Genomic DNA, 22,344 nt, shown 5'->3' with positions numbered 1-22,344 from the left:
ACTCTGGCAACCCAGTGAAAATATCCCAAGTCAGTGCTCTGTGAAAAGAAACCCTATGGTATGTGCTCTTGTGTAAAGTCCTCTACAAGCTTCTAGGGCAGGTAAACTTCTCTTTGTGCCATCTAGTTTCTAAAGAATCACATTGCATTTGCCTGGCATTCACATCTTTTCAAAACAGCTGTACCAAAAAAAGCTTAAGGCAGACACAAAACTGGGTACTAAAGCTGGTGGCTTTCAGTTAAATTTCTTCCAAGACTCCTGAAAAATCCACAATCCGGAATCCGAAACTTTGCACTTTCCACATGCAGCAAAATAGAGTCACTTAAGTTACTACTTTAAAATTGACTTTCCATAAAAACTTCCTTTGTTTCTTTCCCCACTCTTCTACAGGTCCTGCCAGGCCTAGGTGAGAACATTCAACCTTGTCACATAGTCATACACTCAGAAAAAAACTCTTTATCCTTTGGATATCCTCTCCATGACTAGGTTCCCTGGCTTTTTATGCAATTTGCATTTGAAGGTAAGAAGCTTGAATGTGTGCAAAGGACATTTAGTAAACAAATTGGCAGTCCCTGTAGTGAAATGGCCATGAAAACGTATCTTCAAAGGAGCACCAATTTTAGCTGTCACTAGCTAGATATCACTGTCTTGAACTTAGGCCAGCACTGCAGAACTGATTGTGGAAATACATACAGCAGTACAAGTGAAAGAAATCATACCACTGGGAGATATTGGGAAAGCAGCCAGTTTGAGGTTAGGGTTTATCATCATTCAGTTCTATGCAAGCATCACAGGTCAAAAAAAGCAAAGGGAGGCATCTTAGTTGTAGTGATGACTGCAGAGTAGTAATTTTCAACAAAACTTGAAAGACTAACATGAAGCAGATTAGATCACAAACATACTGCTTTCTTATTTTCCTAAAATTAAGAAAAAGCTTATAAACATCTGATAAGGTTGGGAGTTGCAATGAATACTAACTGAACAACCTGAAGCCACATCCTCCTTAGCTTTAAGATGAAAAAACTATTTTGCCTCAGTTTTTTATTCAGCCTATGTGCACAGCTCTGAGCAGAAAGAAATCATATTCCATACACCACACATTTAGACTGGCACAATTGTTGCAATAGAAGAAGTCATTCATAATACCACCTTCAACATCACTTTTCTAAGATAATCAATTAAAAGCCTAAGTATTGCTGGATACTGTTCTCCACAAGTTACCATGAGCTTTGGGTTTATTGAGAGGGGGTTATTCCTTTTAAACAGGCCTGAGCTAATCCATGCCATGAAAAGGACACAGTGTGCCTGTTAGGAGAGGCTGCATTGACCCCACACAGGCTCGACTCTCATTCTCCAACTAAGTTCTTAGCAGCAGTCCCTGCAGACAAATGGAGAAGGCAGCAGGTAAAGGATTTCTTACTGAGTCAAAGGACTTCTCAGCACAGTAAGCTGCAGCAGTCTCTTCATCTGTACTTACAGCTTTGAAATTCGAGAGCTGCATTTTTTTCCATTTTAATACAGGAGCAGGAAGGCCTCAGTGCTTGGAAGCACGTATCTCAGCAAGAACAAATGAATAAACAAATCAGAAAATCCTCCAGTACTTGTTTCCAAAGGGGAAAGAAAGAAGTGTTACTCAGCCACTTCTGCCCAGCTAAGAACAGAACTGGCACTTAAAGCCTTTTACCTTAGGAAAAAGAACCTATTGCCAAGTCTGCTACAGCTTTTTTTTTTTAAAGGCATTGCATCATGAGCACTTGAGGTACACTTATAAATATATCCTTGGCACGTGTTAATTGAAAAATACTTTAATATTATTACACAGTTCATCAAAGCTTAACTATTAGGTACAAGTATCATAGAATCACAGAATATGCTGAGCTGGATGGGACCTGTCAGGATCGAGTCCAACTCATTAAAATTACAGACACACCCATTTGAGCAACAATATCAGTGATATTTATTTAAAATACTTTTGCTGAGGAAATTTGTTTCATAAGAGATGGTTTTCAAACAAATCAGCAAGGTTATGAAAAATAAAACAGACAAACTCTCTCAGGAGAAAAAGTTACAAAGAAAGCTTCTGCATATCAACAAAACCTCAGTCTTTTCATCTGCAGCCTGAGTCTCAGTCCCAACCTTTTCTGCCTAATGAATCCCACTATCCATCTTTAGATCTGCTTTGTTCTTGTCATTCTTCACTGAGTAGATGAAGTATGTTAAGGTGTCCTTCTCATTCACTGGAATTGTCCTAAAGTGGCAGCCAATTATCTATAAAGGAAGAATTCAAGGAAATGAAATAATCACTCTTACATGCAAAAACTGAAGATTCATATTTAAATGTACTACATTAAAGTTTAAAAGACTGATTAAGAAGCTTACAAAAAAGGAAATTTTTGCTCTCTTCAGAAGTCTTCAGTAGTCATAAAAAGGTAAACAGGAACTATTGTACTGATAACTGTGAACTAAATGTAGCAGATTGTATCCCTAATTTCCAAAAACTGAGAAATTTTTTTTTTAAAGTTTAGAATTTTTTCAGGGGAAAAGCCCCTCAAAGCTATCAGAACAATCATGGGACTACTATTACATTTGTTTAGTTAGAGCTTGAATATAACAGGTAATGACTACAGAATATCAATAGTGACAGAACAATTATGAGAGGCTACTGCTCTCCACTCAACTTGGGAGATGGTGTCTGCATCAAATCACATACAGAAACATTTAACAAAAGACAAGAATTACCAGAGAACTACCACTGAACATTCAGCTCTTCAAAACAAAGCTATTAATGAAAATTCACCATGCTGTAACCATTGAAATATAACAATCTGTAAGCAGTTCTTGAATCACTTGTCATTTCAGCAGTCCTTCCCTTCATCACCAGCTTTAAAAGAAAGTTGCAAAATATTGTAACTGAATCTGTTCTCTGGCTCTTTGCCAGACTGGTAGATTAAAAGGATGAAGTGAAAAACATGGGACTGCTCACTTAAGCACTGCAGGATATAAGAATAAATGTTCAGCATAACTAAAAAGTTAAGAAGTTTTCTAAACTCTACCCCAAAAGCACTCACAGAGAAGCAGTTTGACACAGTAATTTGATGTGAACTCTCAATAACAGCTAGAGCAGTGTCTATGGTATGTTAGGACAGATTACAAGGAGTCAAATGTACTGTACATTAAAGAAGCTCTGGGGCTATGGCTCACAAATACCTGCAGATCAGTCAAATCAAACATGTGGCAGAACAGCTTTGCCCATGCACACCATACAGCACTGGAATAACCAAGTGCAAGTATCACATGAGATATACCTAAAGCAGACCCTGCAAAACACCAGTTGTGCAGAGCAAAAACTGCCTGTGCTTTTTCAACTCACAGTCCTCCTAATTCAAGAGCTAACCTACATATAAGAAAATGGAAGACTGATTTTGCATTCTTACACTTAGTGGCAGCAGAACTACTCTTTTACAGTTCAGCCTTGAGATCACCCATACCTTTAAGAGCCTTGTTTTTAATCCACACAGATTAAGGAGAGATGAAAACACTGCCTGCATTTAAATACAGCTGAATGTATCACTGCACAAAAAAGAAAAATCAGTAGCTATACCTTCCTGTTAAGATCACCAGCTCTTCCACTTATTTACATCAATATGCTGTGACCGCACCTTTGCAGCACTAAAGAATTCCTTTAAAATTGCACTCGTGTGAAGCAAAGATGCTAACATACAGCTGTACTGACATGCAGCTTCAGCACTTTTGGAAACAGTAAATTTCATGTAATTCCAGTTTTCTGGCAGCAGGTTCCAGTGGTTTTAACAGAATTAATTATCAATAGAAGCATGTTTTTTCAGGTTTCTGTACTTTACATGTACAGAAACCTACATTTGCAGTAACTAGCTTTTTAAAGCAAAGTCTGAACCTCACCAGAACTTCACTGACGGCTCTCAGTTTCTAGTTCTTTTCAGCAGGACATTTCAGATGAAACTGTGATTGATGCACAGACAGAATAAATCTGTGATTCTATGATATTCAGGGGCGTGAAGATCACCTTACTGCTCCAGCTCAACACTGTGTTTACAAGCAGCATACACTCCCTTTTGGAAGCTAAGAGTCCCTCCTCTGGAAAGAGCTTTTACTTTTGATTTACTTGGCTCAGGAGCTGTGGCCAATGAAGGAAGCTAGATAAGCAGCTCCCTTTTGTTCTCCTAAAATCCAGATTATATAGGCACTTTATGCAAGGATCACAGTGTATAGAAAACCACATGCCACAGCAAGTTGCATTTTCTATTATGGGAAACACTCATACATACTTCAACAAGCTGTGCTTTGTTAAGTCCCGGTCTGGTCTGTAGCTTGAAGTGTCTTTTGTACCTTCGAAGTGTGTTTACTTGTAACTGATATAAATCAACCTAGAAGAAAAGAGGGGGAAGGGGAAGAAAACAATCTAATATAACTGAAAAAAAAAAATTCAGTCATTAATAGTTCGCCTCGCAAAAACATTTTGGAAACTCACAGATATGCAAGTGTAAACAGTCAGCTCAGCAGATGTCATTTTGACAAAAAACAAACCTTCCAGCAAAAAGGAAAATAGCCCAGCTTAGTTTAAGAGTGTTTTGCTGTTACTGAGCATGCCTGTACCTCCCTGAAGCTGTGGACATTATTTTGATTTCACTATTGTACTTGCATCCATTCTGGATTTTTTTGTTTGCTTCCCAGTTCCAGCACGATAACACCAAGCCCAGTAGCAACTTTCATACAAAAAGATGCTGAACCAAAGGAGGCCCCTATACTGATTACAGATTCAGCCATTAAATCTTATGTAGATTACATACAAGACACCATGCACCATGAAAGACATCTGCACCATGAAAGAGCACATATTAGAATCAGGACAGAGTCTAGAGCACAAGCATTCTTGGCTTGAGGTGAGAAAAAAACAACTGTTCTTGCTCTCCAAATGCATCCCTGCTACACAAGCAATATGCAGGAGTGATGGGTATAAATGTCCAAAATTCTGTCTCAATATCAGTCAACACTTGAGAGAATTACACAAAGTCCTCTCAGGGATACAAATACACAGCCTTAATCCAGTACTCTGTCAGTTCTGAATCCTATGTACTCTGATCAGTCACTTCTCCCAGCAACAGCTTACCCTTCCCATCCTCCCTGACAACCTAAGAGAGCTTAATCAGATGACTGAGTGGGAGAGCAAGCTCAGAAAGCAGGCTGAATGAGAAATTCTATTAGGTCAGTTGCAATTACAATAGTATTCTCCAAATTCACTGCATTACAAATTGATGAAGGCATTCACTTTTGCTTTAAATTGATTTAACAGCCTCACTGCAGAACACCTAAAACAGCAGTGCTACTGCACACTTGGCAACCTGGCCAGACCTGCATGATAAAGGATGGTATCTTTTGCTGTTTCTAAAGTTTACACGGCATTAAATTACACTTCCCAAGTCACAGTGGGGAAGCCACCCTTGAAGCATCATACAAAGGAGGAGCAGCAGCTTTTCACCAAGCCCCAGAAGCTACTAGTACTGCAGGAGCATTTTTTCCTCCTGTAGGAATATTTCCAACCAGTAAAGATGGTCATGACTGAGATGGAGCAGGAGAGCCTTACAACTCTTCAGAAGAATGATACTTTTTTCCATAGCAAACTGGGTAATAATTGAAAATAAAGGTGGTCAAGGGCAAACAAGTATCTAAGGCATACAGGAACTACAAGGAATGAACATACTGCCCTTGTCCAAACAACCAGCTGACACTCCTCAAAAACAGTTCCCGGTTTTCTTTTTTGTAATAATAGTGTTGAGAGGAAAAAAAGCTTGTTTTCTTGTTCTGGAGATATCCATCAGTTGTGAAATGTTTTATAATTCTGGCATAAGAAAACAAAACTGGCTTCCAGCAGAGCTGCAATTACACAGTGTCAGAGAGCTACCTGAAGTCACTCACAGCACTAGCTTTAGACAGAACTTTCCAAGAAACAATTCCAGATATTTAACAGACACCACCACTCAGCATCAAACTACTTGCAATCTCCTAAAATCATCTTAGCCAGAGCCTTCAGACTGGAGCCTCATGCCTAAAGGCACAGATTCCTGCACAAAGTTTCCTGCTTACTTGCTGTTATCTGCAGATGCTGACCATAAGGATGCCATTAAATTAACACTTACAGAGCAATTTCTGAAGAATGTTTTAACAATCCCTCTCAGAAGGGACCACGTAGGCATAACAGCCTCTGCTCAAAATTAACACACTGTGGAGCACCTGCTAAGCAACGTTGTAGCAAAAATAACCCAGAGCACGTGTAAGAAAAAGAGAGCCTTATGTTCAAAACCGACCCATTACACTTGGAAAAAGGTTGAACGCTTTAGTTCCCTTATTTTAATGGGTCAGATTTCACTGGTGTGCAGTGGAGAAAACAGGTTGAAAAGACACTGTATTTCTCTACTCCACTCCTTCACAGCAGAGCTCCCCAAATGGCTCTGTCCCTCACAGTGGAGCAGAAACTTCATTAAACTCTCAGTCTTTAAAGTGACTAGGGCAATGGAGTAACTGCCAAGAATCATCTGCAATACATTTAGCACAAAAAGGACAGGACAGAGAAGCATTTATATCCCAAGCACTATGTGCAATTCCCTTCAGGTTGTCAGCTCCTGCAAAACATAAGAGTTCGATAGTATGTGGCAAAGCACTAAGGAGGAGGAAGCTGAAAACAGTAAATTTCTGAGAGAACCATCAGACACATAAAAAAAGAGACTCTTGTTCATTGTACTCCGCACCATTTAATCAGAAAACATGCCACAAAACTCATTTAAGTTCTGTTACATTAAGAACAGTGCGAATCAAGAATCTTCCCTTTCCCACATGTAAAGTAAGCTGTAAAAGTGGGAGTGAGGTGTTGGTGCAGACTCGGTGTCATAAAGAAGCTTAACACAGTAACTCGAAAAAAACCCAAACAACTCTTTAGCTACCTCTGGAGTGTCGATGTCTTGCACTGGTGAGTCACCATCATCATCGCTGCCTTTCCTCTTTCTTCTATTTCTCACACTCTGAATTAAATTTTTGTGGAAGTCACAAATGTACAGATGTCTTGCCTGGAAGAATAAAACGGCATCTTTCAATCAAACCCATGTAGCGCATCAGCCACACTAGAGTGCACGTAGACAAGACAACCCTGAAGCACTCACAGCCACATTAACCGGGTTGAGGAAGCTTTTCTACTGGCTTCTTCTAAATGGAGAGTGCGCTGCGCTGCAGCTCCCTGCCACCGGCTGGGCCCCGAGCTCGCTGAACTGCTGCCCTCGGCCGATGCAGCAGTGCCGGGCTGTGGAGCCACGCAGCACACAGAGCACACACAGAGCACACACAGAGCACACACAGAGCACACACAGAGCACACACAGAGCACACACAGAGCACACACAGAGCACACACAGAGCCCTCCCTCCGGCCGCGCATCGCACCGCGGGGGCCGGGCAGCACGCACACAAAAACAAGCTTTCAGCTTTCTCCGCAGGGCTAAGAGACGGCTCTCAGCTCCCCAGCTATATCCTCCCCTCCTTGTTTTACTTCCGCTACCCGGCGCGGTCACGCAACACACTTATTTTTACTTTCTTTCTTTTTAACAACTTTCCATTTCGTGGGGATCTGCACGCTTCGGGAGATCTGGGCGCGTACCAGCCCGGGATGCCCAGGTCCGCGCGCCTTCGGGGCAAATGAGAGCACGGGGCAGCGCTAGGCAGGGCTGCAGAGCCGGCCCGGGGCGCTCCCGCGGGCAGCCCCACGCCGTAGCCGCCTTCCCCTCCCGCGGCACCCGGCGAGGGCGGGCGCTCTCCCGGCTCCCAGGCAACCCTTCCCGCTGGAAGGCGGCCGGCCCCCGCCCTGCCCCGAGCCGCGCAGCGCGGGCCCCGATGGCTGCCGAGCGGAAGATAAAGCGGCACGGAGACGTGCGGCGCTGCAACACGAGGCGGGGCGGCGAGCGCGGCCCTCGCCAGCACCACAGACAAACTAGCGCGCCGGGAGCCATGCAGGCTCCGCTCCGTGCCGGCCAGCGGCGGCGCTTCCCGGCCACGCTTACCCCGCTCCGGCTACAGGGGGGCACAGGCAGTGGGTGCCCGGGTTCGTGTGGCTAGAGGGGACCCCAGGAGCAGGCTGGAAAGGCGGGCGCTGCCCCCCGCCCGGAGGGACTCTCAGCCAGCGCTCCTGCCGTGCCAGCCAAACTCGGCCGTGCTACGGAAAAGAGGTGGAAAGGGGGAACGAACACTTCCCCGACGCCAAACACCCCTCCTTCCCCACTAAAGTTGATTAAAAGTCCCCCAGCCAAGTAAGACACAGACGCAGCGACCTACCGGCCGCTTTTGTCCGCCCGCCCCGCCGGCTGCCCTGGCGCGTCCGCCCCTCGCGCACTTACGCTCTTGTCCAGCTCGATCTTCACCTTCTTCTGCGAAATGCTCTTCTGGATGCGCTTGCTGAAGCTGGCGTTGCCGGCGGCGCGGCCGCATCGCTCCCCCTCCTCCCTGAGGCAGCACAGCTGCCCGGCCCCGGGGCCGCCCGCGCACCCACCGCCCGCCGAGCCCGCGGCGGCGGCGGCCGGACCCAGCCCCGGCGGCGCTGGCGGCGGCGGCACCTCCACGGCGGAGCCCGCATTGCCCACCGCCGCCGCGGCGGCGGGGTCTGCCCCGCGCTGGGTCACCTCCTCGGGGGCGAAGCCGTTCATACCCGGCGCCACCGCCGCGGCCGGCGGGATCCCGCCCCGCACCAAACTTCCCCGGCGAGGCGCCGCGGCCCGGCGGGGGGCTCCCCGCTCCCTGCCTGCCTCCCTTCAGCGGCGGCACCGGGGCGCAAGTCCGCCCTCGAGGGCGCTCAGCCTACTCGTCGCGGGAAGGACTCTCTCCGCCAGCAGCCGCCGGCCGAGCCCCGCGACTACCGGAGCGGCGGCGGCAGAGCCCCGCGGGCCGCCCCACTTCCTCCTTCCCCCCCTGTCATGTGGAGACTCTTCAGCTGTTTCCTATGTAACAACAGCAACCTGCCGCCCCGCCCCGCCCGCCCGCCGCGCATGCCGGCTGCCGCGCTCGGCCCCACGGGAAGCGCAGTCCCTGCCCGGCCGGCGCGGCCGCATCGCCCGTGGCCCGGGCTTCGGCGGGGGGCAGGACACGCTGCGGCAGCCGCTTCTTTTTCCCCGCGCCGCGCTCCGCTCCCTTTCCCTCCCAGTGTGGAGGCTGGGCCCGCTGCAGAGCCCCGTGCGTCAGCCTCTCTTTCCCCCCTTCCCGCGCCTCCCCGGCGGCTCCGCCGTGGGATGTGAAAGGGCGGCTCCGGGGGTGTCGCGGGTCGGAGCTGCCGCTGGCCCGGCCGAGCGCGTACCCGCGCTCCTAGCGACGCGCGGCCGGCGGCCTGCGCCGCCTCCTCCCGGCTCTCGGCGCTGTGCCGCAGCAGCTCCCCCCGTTCACTTGTTCTCGCTCTAGTGTTTCAGCCGCAGCCGGCGCTGCTCGTTCCGGATTCTCTGTCTCCTGCCTTCCCTCTCGGCCTCTTCCTTCCCTGCCTCGCTGCCTCCTTTCTTTTCCGCTTGCTGCCGGCCTGGCTCTGTCGGGGCGCTCCTGCCCCTCCGCCTGCGGGAGGCAGCTCCCCGGGAGCCGCAGCGCAGCCGCCGGCTCTGCGGATCCCCAGAAAACCAACGGAGCTCCGGCCTTTGTCAGAGCTGCTTTGACAATACACGTAGTTAGGGCTCCGTCCTGCGTTCCTGTGGCAAAGCCCTCTGAAGACAAAGGCGATTTACAGTGCGACTTCCCAGTTTTGTCATTTAAAAGGACTTTTTGTTAGTGAAGGTGACTGTAACAACAGAAAAGCCTTGAGAATGCAGAATTATTTTCGCTAATGATGAACCAAGATCTTGCTGTGCACACGGCTAGGTAAAATAGACACTGAGAATGCTTGACAAAAGCAGGTATTTTTAGTTTTGAGGCTTTGCAAAGCTACATAAGAGATGCGTTAGCATTAAATCATTTAACAATTCAGCTGTTGACGGCAGAGTGGCAAAAGCAGCAAGCTCTGATCTACTGTCCTTTCAAGCACATTCAAAGGAGGCACAAGGAAGGGAGAGGTTTTGCTTTCCCTTTGAACTACCGCAAATATTCCTTTAAATCTCAGAAAACGGCATCTGAGCTGAGCGTGCTCAAAGCGCAGTGATTTAATCGCTGAAATATTTGACCGTATCCCTTGCTGTGCATTTCCAACTGGAAGAAGGAGAGAAGTAGCAGGGAGGCTGGTGAATAATTCAAGGAGACACAGATCCTGCGTAAGCCAAAGTTCTGCGTGAGCCGGGAACACGATTATAGAGCAGTTTCAGTTTGTGCTGCAGATGGCTCCTTAATCTGGTTGCGTAACCGGGTATTAGAGATGAGGGTAGGTCCCACTGCCGCGACTGAAGGAAGGATACAGTAACTGAAGCTGCACTGAGCGTAAAGCCACTGCAGCTATCCACGAGGCACGTTTTAGTGATTAGTGAGGGAGAGTTGGAAAAAATACTGAACGCTGCTTTGTTATCAGCCAAACTGAAGACTGTATAATACCTAGGTTTAATTCCACGCTCTGCTGCTGAACAATCTCAGGCAGCAAAGGTTTAACTCACTTTTTTAGTTTATTGTGGTTTCAAACTTTCAAAACCTGTAATAATATTAAGATAAAAATGAACAAAAACCCCAATAACAATCATAGCAGATGTTAAAATCCGGGAAAAGTGGGACAAGGGTGAGTTCCAGGAATTCTTCAGTGGAAATCTGGGTCATGAATAGCAATTTCTAGACTCTTGGACTATGTCTTTTGAGGTCCTTTTGGTTTTTGTTTGTTTTTTTTTCAGATGGATTTGACCTCACTGTGAGCATAAAATATGTCTATCTGGGTCTGGCTGCTGTTGTTTGGTTTGATGGAAAGATCACTTGTGCATTTTAAATGTTTCTGATCCTCTTTGTACAGTTTGGGAGCAGTTAAAAGCCTGATTATGTTACCCAGCCGTGCTTGCCAAGATGCTAATTTATAAGCGTAATTTCAAGTAAAGTAGTATCATAGTTTCATGATTAGGTCATGATAAGAGAGTCGTGGGACTTAGAAAGATGGTTCTGTTTCTCCTGTAAGCTGCTCCTTTTCACACCTGTGCCTCTTTGTGCCCATAAAAACATTGCTGTGGCTGCACAGCAAACTCTATTGGGTTACAACTAGGCTAGCAACAAGAAAAATAGTTTAGATTTAATCCTGCTCTGCTTTCCTGCTCAGTTGCAGGGTGCCCCAGCACACAGGATGGTGCAGTGGAAGGGCAGGATTGTGACTGGAGATGATCACCTCATTTGGTATGAACACCTGCTTACAGTAACAAAGAAATCATGTCACTTTTAATCTTGCATCACATGTGGGATGGAAAATACAAAGAGCTGCAGCTACATGGGCTTATCAGACAGTATGAAGCTTACTACAAAAATGGATTTGCAAACTTTCATGAAGCTTGGACTACATGAAATAAAAAGAAAAATCATTGTGGAGTATGTTGTCTAAAATGACAATTTTTTAACATAAACTCTAGTACTGGGTACTGTAAGTAGTCAGATATAAGTAAGCATGTATGCGGGCGTATTTTAAATAAACATAAAAACATGCAGCATTGCAACCATATCCTGATTAAACTTCAAAAATTAGATCAGTTCGAAGGAAGCAGCAGCTCCAAACCAACTACCCTGTACATGACACGTCACTAGTACTCACAGCAGAGCTGAGTAGTACAGAAGGCAGCAGTAATCTTTATCCCTTGGGGGTGCCAAGAAGAGAGCATGGATGACTTGTGACATGCAGAAAGAGCAGGAGCTACAGCATCCCAAAAAGTCTGAATTCACAGCTCCCAGGCTCTGAAGTCAGTGGTCCCTCCTGGCACCGAGGCAGACCAGGCACAGGTGGGAGCCCAGCAGCTTGTTCTTCTCAGAGATGCCATATGTCCCAGCTCCTGTTAGCTTTTGATTGATGTGTTTTGTAATTTGAGAGAGAAGAATGATAATCAGATACATCACCTCAGATATATTGCAAGCACATTGCAAACACGTTACTCGTAATCAATCCTGGAAGATAAATGCAGCTCATGCAATTTTTTATGCATTTCCATGGCATAAAGTTCAGCTGGAGAGGATGATTTCCTTCCCCAGCAGGTATCATTCACTTGAAGTCCAAGGGTATGTTAATGCACTTGTGTTCAGCACCTGAGATTATCCTGTTAGCAAAAGGAATAATGAGGAAAACTACTGGTATACCTTTTTCCTCAGCAAATACACATTTTATTTGTTGTATATTATAACTATTTCAATGAAAAAAGATTCCTTTAAAGCACTTGAGAAATTCTACAAATTCCACCACACCCTGGTCATTTTAATAAAGCAACCTATTCGATAAGCAAGCATTCATGGACCGTGATAAGGAACAGTGACCAAATCTCTCCTTCCTTAACAGAAACAAGTACTACTAATTTTATTTTTCCCTTTTTTTCTGATTTTTAATAACTCATTTTCCTTTCCCACTCCAGCACCACCTAACCTGCTACTGCCTGTTGCTCTGCTTCCAATTTATGGTCCAAATTTGTTAAAGCATAGACCCAAATACTGGAACTTGCCTACAGACTATATATATATATATATATACTTCTTTACATGTTTTAGGCTAGGATGGTTAAAATATAATTTCAGATAATAAATTGTATAACAAAACCTAATCCGTATTAGTAGTACACATAGACCTCATTGCATATGGTTCAAGAAGTACAGTAATAGAAAAAAAAATCATAACTTTAACCAGAATTATCTCCAGGTCTGAATCCAGGTGAAGCCAGTCTTTCTTTTATAGGCATTCAGCCTTGTACAATGGAAACTCAAGATGTATAAAGGAGTATATATAACAAAGGCTTTTATCAAAAGATTTAAAGCAGTAAAGAAGGTCCAAAATGACATATTTTATTTTAATAATAATTTAGGATTAAAACTGATAAACCCATGTACTGTAAAAGCTTTAAAGTTTTATGATACACTCCCCTTAATCGTTTGGGCAAATTTTCTTTCATAATAAGCCATTAGTTACAGGAAGCATGAGAGGATCTTCAGGTAGAAGGCATCATTCTTATGTGCAAAAATGATGTTATGTTCTTTGTTAAATGTACTTGACAAATTGTTCGCTAGTGGACTTAAACAATGAAGGATGTGTTAGGAGAGGGAGCTCAAGCACAATGACCACACAGAAGCAGAGAAGGCAACCTCCAGCTTTGCCTTAGATGCCCCTCAGTTTCAACACCCCTCCTCCTCCTCCTCAGAAGCCTCCACTGAACCCAAGTGCACCTCTCTGCTTCACAGTCACTGGTCTCTTGTTCATCCAGGTTGCTCTAATTAACATTTTGTTTCACATTATGAGATCGCAGTTAGAAAGAGACTCCATTAAATCATCACTCATGTTCTTCAGAAATATAAAGCAGCTACCTGAAACATATTGTATCACCCCCAGAGGTTTTGTGTAATGCAATAAAAATTTAACTACTAGTAATAGACCAATGTAGTATATTGCTTAAGAATTATTTTTCAATCCATTGAAATGAAATTAAAACTTGCTCAGATTTTTTTCCCTGTAAGATTAACTGTCATATCTTTTCAGTAAATTTTGCTGGTCTCTAATGCACTCTTGATACTACAAAAAGCACTGTACATAGTGTACATACTGTACTCTGTGCTACAGTCTTGCATTTTGTGAGCTACTGTTTTCTTGTTATAGAAATTCAGATCTGACAATGGCTTTAACCTCTTGCTTTGTATAACACATACTACACCATCATCAGATTTCAGGTTTTGTCAGAGGTTTTTTCAGGTTTTGTCAGAGGATCCTGGAATCTACAGGGCTCTGTTACACCATCACATCCTCTTCTGATACATACTTGTTTTACAGAAAGGAAAACGAGAAAGTTCTGCAGCCTTAAGAGCCTCTTTGAGTGCCCTTGTCTTTGCATCTCTAGGTCTGACTTAGCTCTAGTTGAAGTTAACAGCAGGTTTTAAGTGCCTCTTGAGAGCAGGTGAACACTTCTTCCACCAAACCATCAGTTAGATACTTGGATTCCCTCAGTAAAAACAACATAGTCTGATACTAATGCAGACACTTTCATAAAATAAAATAAATAAAATTTCACATGCGATCGGGATTTAAATGCTTTTCTGATGTCCTGCAGAGCTCCTTCTGGATAAAAGATACAGATACAGAAAGGCTTATATTCCAACAAACTCAACCTCCCCTGTTACTGTAAAGTTCTTTAGCAGTGTAGAGTAGGGTATGCAATGGGGTGCTGTAAGGAAATGATACATTTATATCATCAGCTGCTGGAAAATCCCATGGGAACCATGGCTAAAAATGAGACTGATGATTCAATCAACAATTTCAAAACTTCATGAGTTTTCTTTCTAGCCTCAGATCACCCATGTATCCTGTGGTCATTTCTATGACACATATCACAGCACCAGTTGCCAGAAGTAACAGAATAAATTATTCCCAACAATGTCTACATTAACAATGATGCATGACCAACACTCGAGACCCATTTAAGTTTAATGAGACCCATTGAAATTAATTTAAGCTTTTCCACTATCTGGATGCAAGACAAAGACCAGTATGTTGATGAATATCACAGTGCTTACAGGGTACTTGGTTGTTACCAGCCAAACCTGCTTATTTTTTACTTCCTCTTGCAGCCCATGACACACAGCCTTGTCAACCCCCACTACTGTCATTCCCAGAAGACTTTAGAGCTGCAGTGACATAGGAAACAGATTCTGCTGTCAGGTTCAGCCTCGTTTTAAGTTTCTAGCCCACACAACCACAGAAGGAAACAGTTCCTTAGACTGGACAGAGGTATGAACAAAACATTCTGGTTTGTCCATATCTGTAAGTCACCATGGGTTGACAGGACTTCATTCTGGCAGCAGCAAGCACCAGCAGCGACTGTCAAACACGACTGATCAGAAGCTGGACTGTGACTACAACCTCTGTGGATCTCCTCACTGGATGTCACACCTCCAGGGCAAGATGGAGTCCAACCCTTTGTCTTAGAAGGAGAAAAAAGTTCTCAAACTATGCTCTCCAATTCACAAAAGACAGAACAATTTTATTGGCAATTAAATTCCATTTCTTAAGAGTAAATTGTGTATATGTTTCAGGCAAAGTACCAATGTTTACCAACACTGGAACAGTTTGGGGCGGGGGGGGGGGGTGTGGAGAAAAGAATAGAAAGTTTTTTACCCATTTAAACCATATTCTTGCTGTAAATAAGGGCTATCCACATTTTAGAGCCCCTCTAAGCTGCCTGTGAAACTTTCCAATATTTAAAGACAAACTGCTGTTTTCTTCTCATACCTGTAAAAAAGGATTAGCAGTAGAGCAAAACAAAGAACATTTTTAAATACCTTGAGGGGAAAATGTTGCATGAGTATTGCTTTGAATGAAAATAAGAAAGTGAGGGAAAGCCAGGTGAATAGAAAAGCAAAACCATTTTTAAAAAAGTTAAAAGCTTGTACACCCAATGCAAAAAAAGTTACTGTCAAATTAAGACTGAAAGAGTTCAGGTAACAATTATTGTAATCAGGAATTGCCATTGTTCCTAATATTATCTGTGTTAGAGATTTGCTGTGTTTATTTCTTAACATATGACTGCTGCAGTTTCAGCCTGTGCTCTGCAGCTGTCCCGGACAGTGTCTCGTGCAGGCTGCCTTTGTTTTAGGGACTGGGTACACAGCACAAAGTCAAAACAAGCTCCTGAGCTTTCAGACTAACCCAGCCTGGTGTAACTAACACAGCTGCATTTGCCTATGAGCTGCTTAACTGGTTATGCAGGCTTTACAACGGCCCACATAATAAAACCCTAATGTTTAAAGGGTAAATATATTTCATTTTTACAACATACAGATTATTTACATGTTATACAACAACAAAAAAACTTCTGATACGTTATCTTAAATGCAATTCTTTAAGATATTAATGCAATTCTTTAAGATATTGTCAGAAACACCAGTTTTATAAACTTTTAGGCAGCAGCAGTTATATGTGTTTTTATGAAAGTACAAAGAAAATAACTGCTTATAACTGGAACACTACAACAAAATAAGTTTTGTATTGAACTTAGATAAGCAGTAGCTTAAATAGTTTTGATTTCTGTTTTTCGTCCTAAAGGTCCATATATCTAGTGAGAGATGGTCACAAAAAATAGGCCTAAAACATTGTTGCTGTCTGTAGACTTTGTAATCCACATTAAAAGGGTTTTCAAAGCACTGACCTACTTAAATGTTTTTTTGTGTCTTGAATTTTAATCTTTTTTTCTGCAACAAAGAAGCCTGCTGATTAAAGCTAAATTTGCTTTCTTTCAACATCTTCCATTCCTATTACTGAAGTTTGGTTTGATTAAAACAGAGAGCAGTTTTACCTCACATTCATTATTCATCCACTGATTTTTCAGGTCCGGAAGAAGAAATTGCCTATCACTCAAGAGTAATAACTTTCCAAAGCAGAATTTTACTGCCATTAGGCTACATTAAGGCATATTCCATAAAGGAATTTGGCTATTAAGAGATTTTCTGGGAAGTGACAGTAGACCTTCCTTATCCAGCTCACTGAATTAAAACTGACAGCATCACTAATAAATACACCAGAATGCAAGTTTGGTCAGAGTTAAGGTCACGCAACTGCAGTTTGCAATCTCCTCAGCTGAACAGTATCTGTTGTAATGGATCCACTGATGATTTAATTCAAATAAAAGGCCTTTGTTCCTTTCTTCCCTTGCTTTGTCCACAGTGACACCACTATCCCGAAAAGCTCTAGAAGCAGCCCACAGAAGCCAAGAGGTAGAGTATGACAGTATCACTCCAATCACACATTTTTGTTGTCCGTGACATACTTTTCTTTAAATCCATTTCTCAGCTCTGTAACCCAGTCTCACCCATCTGGTCTTTTCTCTATCTTCTATCCAGCATTTCTAGCCTCATTGCTTATCTCTCCTCACTTGCAGTTTACTGAAGATTAAGCCGAGTTAACAATAGCACCCCAAATTATGGGGCAGATTAGATACTCAGAAGGGCTCAAAGCCAGGGAGCTATAAAACCCAAGAGTCATTTCATGAGCAGAATTATTCACACTGAAGTAACTCCAAGTCCTGGAGTTTATGCTTCTTCCCCACAACTGTCATGCACATGTGGTTAATAAATTAACCACGCGTACCGAGCAAAGTCAATACTGCACAGATCACTGCTTTAGAAGAGTAACAGTGACTGAATCTCTGGAGACACAAATTGTGTTTTTGTCTGAAAAGGAACAGTGTGGAGCAATGAAAAACAGTGACAGCTTATTATGGAAGCAGAGAAGTGCTTTTCCAGGCACGAGGGTGCTGGAAGGAAGGCACAGCTTTGGGAATGACAAGTTCCTAACATCAGCATTCCTGTGTGGTAGGGCTTTCAGCATTGGCACTGCTGTGGGAAGCTATCATGTTCAAGCATGGAAAATTCTCAATACTGCCTTCCTTGTTGGAGGACAGACAGATGTTACTTTGGTTTCTCATGTGCCCTGTGTTGGATGAGACAGCATAATACAACACACTATGGGTCTAGCAAAGTGTACAAAAGCTTTCTTCTGCAGGTAAGAAAATTTAAAAATCCTAATTTCTTTCTTAAAGCATTTGATTAAGTCATTTGAAAGGCAGATCTCATTTTTTCCCATAGCAATAATTACACTTTCCCACCCCACCTGCTTTTCCACAATAATTTTCTTCATTCTTAAGAGCAGATATAAAAACAGATGCAACAGCAGAAGCCTTACTGCAATTACATCACAAAATTTCCAAAGAGTGTTCCAAAGTAATTTTTTTCCATGAATGTGCTATATTCATGTTTAAAGTGTGAAAATATTAATAAAACTTACCTAAAACTTCCCCCCCCCAATAATTGACAGAGAGTGTCTAGGTCAGTCTGGCAAGCAAGGAATGCTTTTACACCACAGACACCAATGGTTGTGCTACAATTCACACCAGTATTGTAAAATTGTAAAATTCTACCATCTTTTACAAAATTGCTTTATTACAAGAACACGCTTCACAAGTAGCTTTTATACAGAGGTGGTTCACCACAAAGTAAATAAGTGATCTGGCAGCTTAACTCATGAAATAAAATAGTGCTTTCCATGTAAAATATGAAGTAAAAGCATTTTCAAAGCCACATGACAAAACAACTCTGCAAAGTGGACAGATAGACCTACACAGAACTCAGTACCATAGAGATGAGAACATTAATTTGCTACAGAGAAGCAGTGGAATACAGCAATAACAAGCCCAAACCAGAACATGAAACATTCCCCATGTAAATGGTTATTTTAGGAGGTAAGGAAGACTAAGCTTTATTTGTATGCTAAACACTATCAAAAGTAATAGCCACATACGTGATACAGGGTTTTGAATAACTGGCTTGTGAAGGCTTTGACATCTGCAGAGGGAATGCATAATCTGTGGGTTGCTCTGTTAATTTACCTCCCAATTACCCTCTTCTGTAGCAGATTTTGGCTTTTAGGGCTGCAGTTTGGGCAAACACACAAAGCTTAAAATGAAACAGGGATAAAGGAGGCATTTACTACCACATTAGTGAACTGTTGCACATGAACCTGTACTTGTCAGAAGGGAAATAAGAAAAGCTTGAAGAACTGTTCCTGATAAGTGCTTATACTAAGCAACTCTGAATGGGGGAGGCTGGAAATCAAGACATTGACCCCTCTCATACATGCAGCTACTCAGTACGCTCACACAGCTCAGGGATTTGTTTTTTCTTACCATTGAGGAAGATTAACATGATGAAAGTTCTACTGAAGGCACCGCATCTTCAGTAAACAAAGTAATAACCTGCTTCTCACTAGGGCTATAAACTACACCTGAAAAAACAAGGGTGTTAAAAGCCACTTAGATTACTACGAATACTTATGCAAAGGAGAGAATTGGATGAGAATAATCAGACAGGAGAAAACCAACGTCAGCAAAACCAGTACAATGTAGTTTGGGGTCACATCGCAGTACACGTGACTGTACGAAAACTTCAGTTTTCTCCCCAAACCCAAAGTGCCAGATTTGCTGCTAGCGGCACACTTCAAAGCAATAATGCAAACCACGGGCGTGGCTTGCATTAAAGCCTCAATTCGACCGAGACTGGGTCCCAGGCTTTCCACTGCTGCAGCCTGCGCTTTACAGAGAGCGCCAGGCTCGGGGAGCCGGCACCTTCCCGTCCCAGCGCCGTGCCTGCCCCGGCCCCAGTCGGGAGCACACCGCTCACAAGCGGCCCCGGGCTCTTCCAAACCCCTGCGGCCAGGGGAAGGGAGCAGGAGCTCTCTCTGCCCAGGGACAGCGACAAACCAGACACTCTCCGTCCGGGGGGAGCCGGGGGCGGGCACCCCCGCAGCCCCTGCCCCGCGGCGGGCCGGGCCGCTTGGGGCACCCCCAGAAACGGGGCTCGCCTGGGTCGAAACCCAACGTGCAGCCCAGTTCCACAGCCAGCCGCTGCTGCCAGCCGCACCCCCGCCCCACGGAGGGAAGGACAGAGGCGGAGGGCGGCGCTGCTGCCTCGGCCGCCCCGAGCCGGGGCAGGCGGCGCTGAGGGAGCCGCCGCCGGCGGCCCCGCTCCCTTTGTATGTTTAAACCACGCTGCGGCCCCCGCGCCCCGCCCAATCAGATCGGCCGCAGCCCCCGCCGGCCAATGGCGAGGGCCCCCGCGGTTTTTTAAACCATCCCTCTCCCCCAATCGCCGCCCAGCGCGCTCCGCCCAGCCCCGCCCCCCGCTCTCCTCACCCCAACCGGTTCCAACGGGTATAAGCGCCAACGACCCCCTCGCGCTCGGCCTAGCCCGGGAGTAGCTCGGCCGCTGACGTCAGAGCGGCAGACAGCCAATGCCGCCCGGCCCCCGCGCCAGGGGGCGGAGCCTCGGGCAGTTTGAACGTGCGCGGCAGCCAATGGGCTGCGGCGGGGGGCGGGCTCTCGGGCGCCGCGGGTCGGGTTGCTGTGGCGGGCAGTGCCGCGGAAAACAAGAGGCGGTAAGTGCGCGGCCGGGCACCATTCGGCAGCAGCGCCTGAGGCAGCAGCGCCCGCGCCGCCCGCTCGCCCAGCCAGGCAAGGCCCGCGCGCCCGCGGAGCGCCAGCGCCGGGAGGGACGGAGGGAGAGCGGGGAGCAGCGGGCACCAGCGGCGGTGCTGGGCGCAGGGGCAGCGAGGGGCACCCGCGGCGGGCGGGCGGCACGGCCGGGGCTGAGGGGAGGATTCCCGGCGGGCGGGTGGGGCCGGCAGGGCGGCGGCGGCTCCGGCCCCGGCGGGGAGGGCTGGGGCACGGGCGGCGGGGCCGGGCGGGCTGCCCGGCGCGGGGGGCGGGGAGAGGCGGCCGGCGGCGGAAGGTGCCGCGGGCCGGGGGGGCGCGGGCGGAGGGGCCGCGGCGGGAAGGCGCCGGCGGGCGGGAGGCGGGAGCGGCCCGGGGCGCGGCCCCGCCTCACGCCGCCTCCCCGCCCACCGCCGCCCGCAGGGACCCGCGCCGACCTCGCCATGGGCAAAGGCGACCCCAACAAGCCCCGGGGCAAGATGTCCTCGTACGCCTACTTCGTGCAGACGTGCCGCGAGGAGCACAAGAAGAAGCACCCGGACTCGTCCGTCAACTTCGCGGAGTTCTCGCGGAAGTGCTCGGAGCGGTGGAAGGTGAGCGGGGCCGGGCCGGGCCGTGCTGAGCCCATGCCAGGCCAGCCCCCGCCCCTGCTGCGGGCTGCTGGGAAAAGATCCCTGGTAGCAGCTGCTGCTTAGGCGTTAGTGGGTCAGGAGCTGCTTTATCTCATCCAGACTCTTCTTTCCCCTCCGTGTGTCCACAGACAATGTCAAGCAAGGAAAAAGGAAAGTTTGAAGAAATGGCTAAAGGAGACAAAGCTCGTTATGACAGGGAGATGAAAAACTATGTTCCTCCCAAAGGCGAGAAGAAGGGAAAGAAAAAGGACCCCAACGCTCCTAAAAGACCACCGTGAGTGTTTCTGTGACTCCCTCCCCCCCCCCCCCCAGAAAAAAGTATTTTAGTAGCTTGATACTTAACTTTAATCACTGTCTCTCGATGTAGATCTGCATTCTTCCTTTTCTGTTCTGAACACCGTCCGAAAATCAAAAACGAGCATCCTGGCTTGTCTATTGGAGATACAGCAAAGAAATTGGGTGAAATGTGGTCTGAACAGTCGGCCAAAGATAGACAGCCATATGAACAGAAGGCTGCAAAACTAAAGGAGAAGTATGAAAAGGTACAGTAAAAGAAATACAACAAAGTTAAAGTTGTGGAGCTCACTGTAAATATGTAACTTGGGTCTTGCACCCACACCATATGGTATGGGCTTTTAATTCTTAATGCTTTCTGTCACCCTTTAGAACACGTGGAAGGGTGTGGGGAGGTATCTGGAACCCTTACAGAGAACCTGGATGTGGGTTTTGCATGTCTAGAGATTTTATCAGTAAGATGCCTTACTACCAGAAAACGGGTCACCTGCTTGCTAAAACATAGTCAGACTCCACAGTAGTCATAAAATTCTTAAAACTGTGTTGGATGTTCTTTTGCTTAAAGATTTAAGCATGAAAGTCCCAAGGTAGAAATTCCGCTTTTTTGCATGCACTGCATCTGACCTGTGCAGTGCAGTAGTACTGAAATACCAAAGCAGTACAGATTTGTCTTCAGTGTTCTAGTGCTAGCATCTTAAAAGCATTTTTCTTGCAGGACATTGCAGCATATCGTGCCAAGAGCAAGAGTGATGCAGGAAAGAAGGGCCCGGGTAGGCCTGCAGGATCTAAGAAGAAAGCAGAACCAGAGGAGGAGGAGGAAGAAGAGGAAGAGGAGGAGGAAGAGGAGGAAGAAGATGAGGATGAAGAATAAATGAATGTCCTGCTGTAAAGATTTATGCTCGGAATCCAATATTTTGCTAAGAATGTGAACTCAAGTGCAGCTCATTGTTAGCTTCAGTATAAAAATCTGTACAGAATTGTGTATAGGTAATGTGGTTCTTTGTAGGGAGACCTCAATTTGTAATGTAAGCAGTAGCCAAGGGCTGCTACAGTTCGGTTTGGAAAAACAAAAGTTGTTGAATGTTTCTGCTGTTTCTGCATATTTAATGGTTTTATTGAAATTCAGTGACTGATAGCCAGGTGTTTCTTTTTAGCTAAGTAAAACAAAGGTAGCTTAAATAGCTGATCTTATATTTTGTAGTATTTTGTTGCATTGTATTACTTTTTTAACAGTTTTGTAATAAAATGTTGTACATTA

General features: G+C 45.5%; 2 protein-coding genes and 2 long non-coding RNA genes across 5 annotated transcripts; 2 read left to right on the top strand and 2 right to left on the bottom strand.

Annotated features, from left to right (window-relative positions):
* Positions 1–1,933: 1,933 nt before the first annotated feature.
* SAP30 (Sin3A associated protein 30) lies at positions 1,934–9,274 on the bottom strand. The gene is made up of 4 exons (XM_064417714.1): positions 8,413–9,274; positions 6,975–7,097; positions 4,305–4,403; positions 1,934–2,268 (listed from the first exon to the last, which is right to left on the bottom strand). Exons 1-4 carry the CDS (start codon positions 8,716–8,718, stop codon positions 2,146–2,148), a joined length of 651 nt encoding a protein of 216 aa, XP_064273784.1. The 5' UTR covers positions 8,719–9,274; the 3' UTR covers positions 1,934–2,145.
* Positions 9,275–9,618: 344 nt separating this feature from the next.
* Positions 9,619–15,090, top strand: LOC135299162 (uncharacterized). The gene is made up of 2 exons (XR_010361207.1): positions 9,619–11,341; positions 14,750–15,090. It is a non-coding gene; the product is annotated as an uncharacterized LOC135299162 (long non-coding RNA).
* Positions 15,091–15,108: 18 nt separating this feature from the next.
* On the bottom strand, positions 15,109–19,946 carry LOC135299161 (uncharacterized). The gene is made up of 3 exons (XR_010361206.1): positions 19,864–19,946; positions 18,859–18,956; positions 15,109–17,606 (listed from the first exon to the last, which is right to left on the bottom strand). It is a non-coding gene; the product is annotated as an uncharacterized LOC135299161 (long non-coding RNA).
* A 93-nt stretch (positions 19,947–20,039) lies between these two features.
* Positions 20,040–22,344, top strand: HMGB2 (high mobility group box 2). Of its 2 annotated transcripts, none has more exons than XM_064417713.1 (5): positions 20,040–20,105; positions 20,584–20,753; positions 20,921–21,066; positions 21,160–21,334; positions 21,802–22,344. In XM_064417713.1, exons 2-5 carry the CDS (start codon positions 20,604–20,606, stop codon positions 21,955–21,957), a joined length of 627 nt encoding a protein of 208 aa, XP_064273783.1. In that variant the 5' UTR covers positions 20,040–20,105; positions 20,584–20,603; the 3' UTR covers positions 21,958–22,344. The 2 variants fall into 2 exon arrangements, with proteins under 2 accessions (XP_064273783.1, XP_064273782.1); XM_064417712.1 differs by having other exon boundaries at positions 20,047–20,181.

The sequence above is a fragment of the Passer domesticus genome, chromosome 4, assembly GCF_036417665.1.
Source record: "Passer domesticus isolate bPasDom1 chromosome 4, bPasDom1.hap1, whole genome shotgun sequence".
NCBI lineage: Eukaryota > Metazoa > Chordata > Aves > Passeriformes > Passeridae > Passer > Passer domesticus.
This window is presented reverse-complemented; position numbering and strand designations above follow the sequence as displayed.

Coding starts and splice junctions, on each gene's coding strand:
- SAP30 (XM_064417714.1), bottom strand. CDS start 8,718: ATGAACGGCTTCGCCCCCGAGGAGGTGACCCAGCGCGGGGCAGACCCC. Junction 7,098..8,412: donor AGATCGAGCTGGACAAGAGC/GTAAGTGCGCGA, acceptor TTATTCTTCCAG/GCAAGACATCTGTACATTTG. Junction 4,404..6,974: donor AAGACATCGACACTCCAGAG/GTAGCTAAAGAG, acceptor CTTTTCTTCTAG/GTTGATTTATATCAGTTACA.
- HMGB2 (XM_064417713.1), top strand. CDS start 20,604: ATGGGCAAAGGCGACCCCAACAAGCCCCGGGGCAAGATGTCCTCGTAC. Junction 21,067..21,159: donor AACGCTCCTAAAAGACCACC/GTGAGTGTTTCT, acceptor CTCTCGATGTAG/ATCTGCATTCTTCCTTTTCT. Junction 21,335..21,801: donor TAAAGGAGAAGTATGAAAAG/GTACAGTAAAAG, acceptor TTTTTCTTGCAG/GACATTGCAGCATATCGTGC.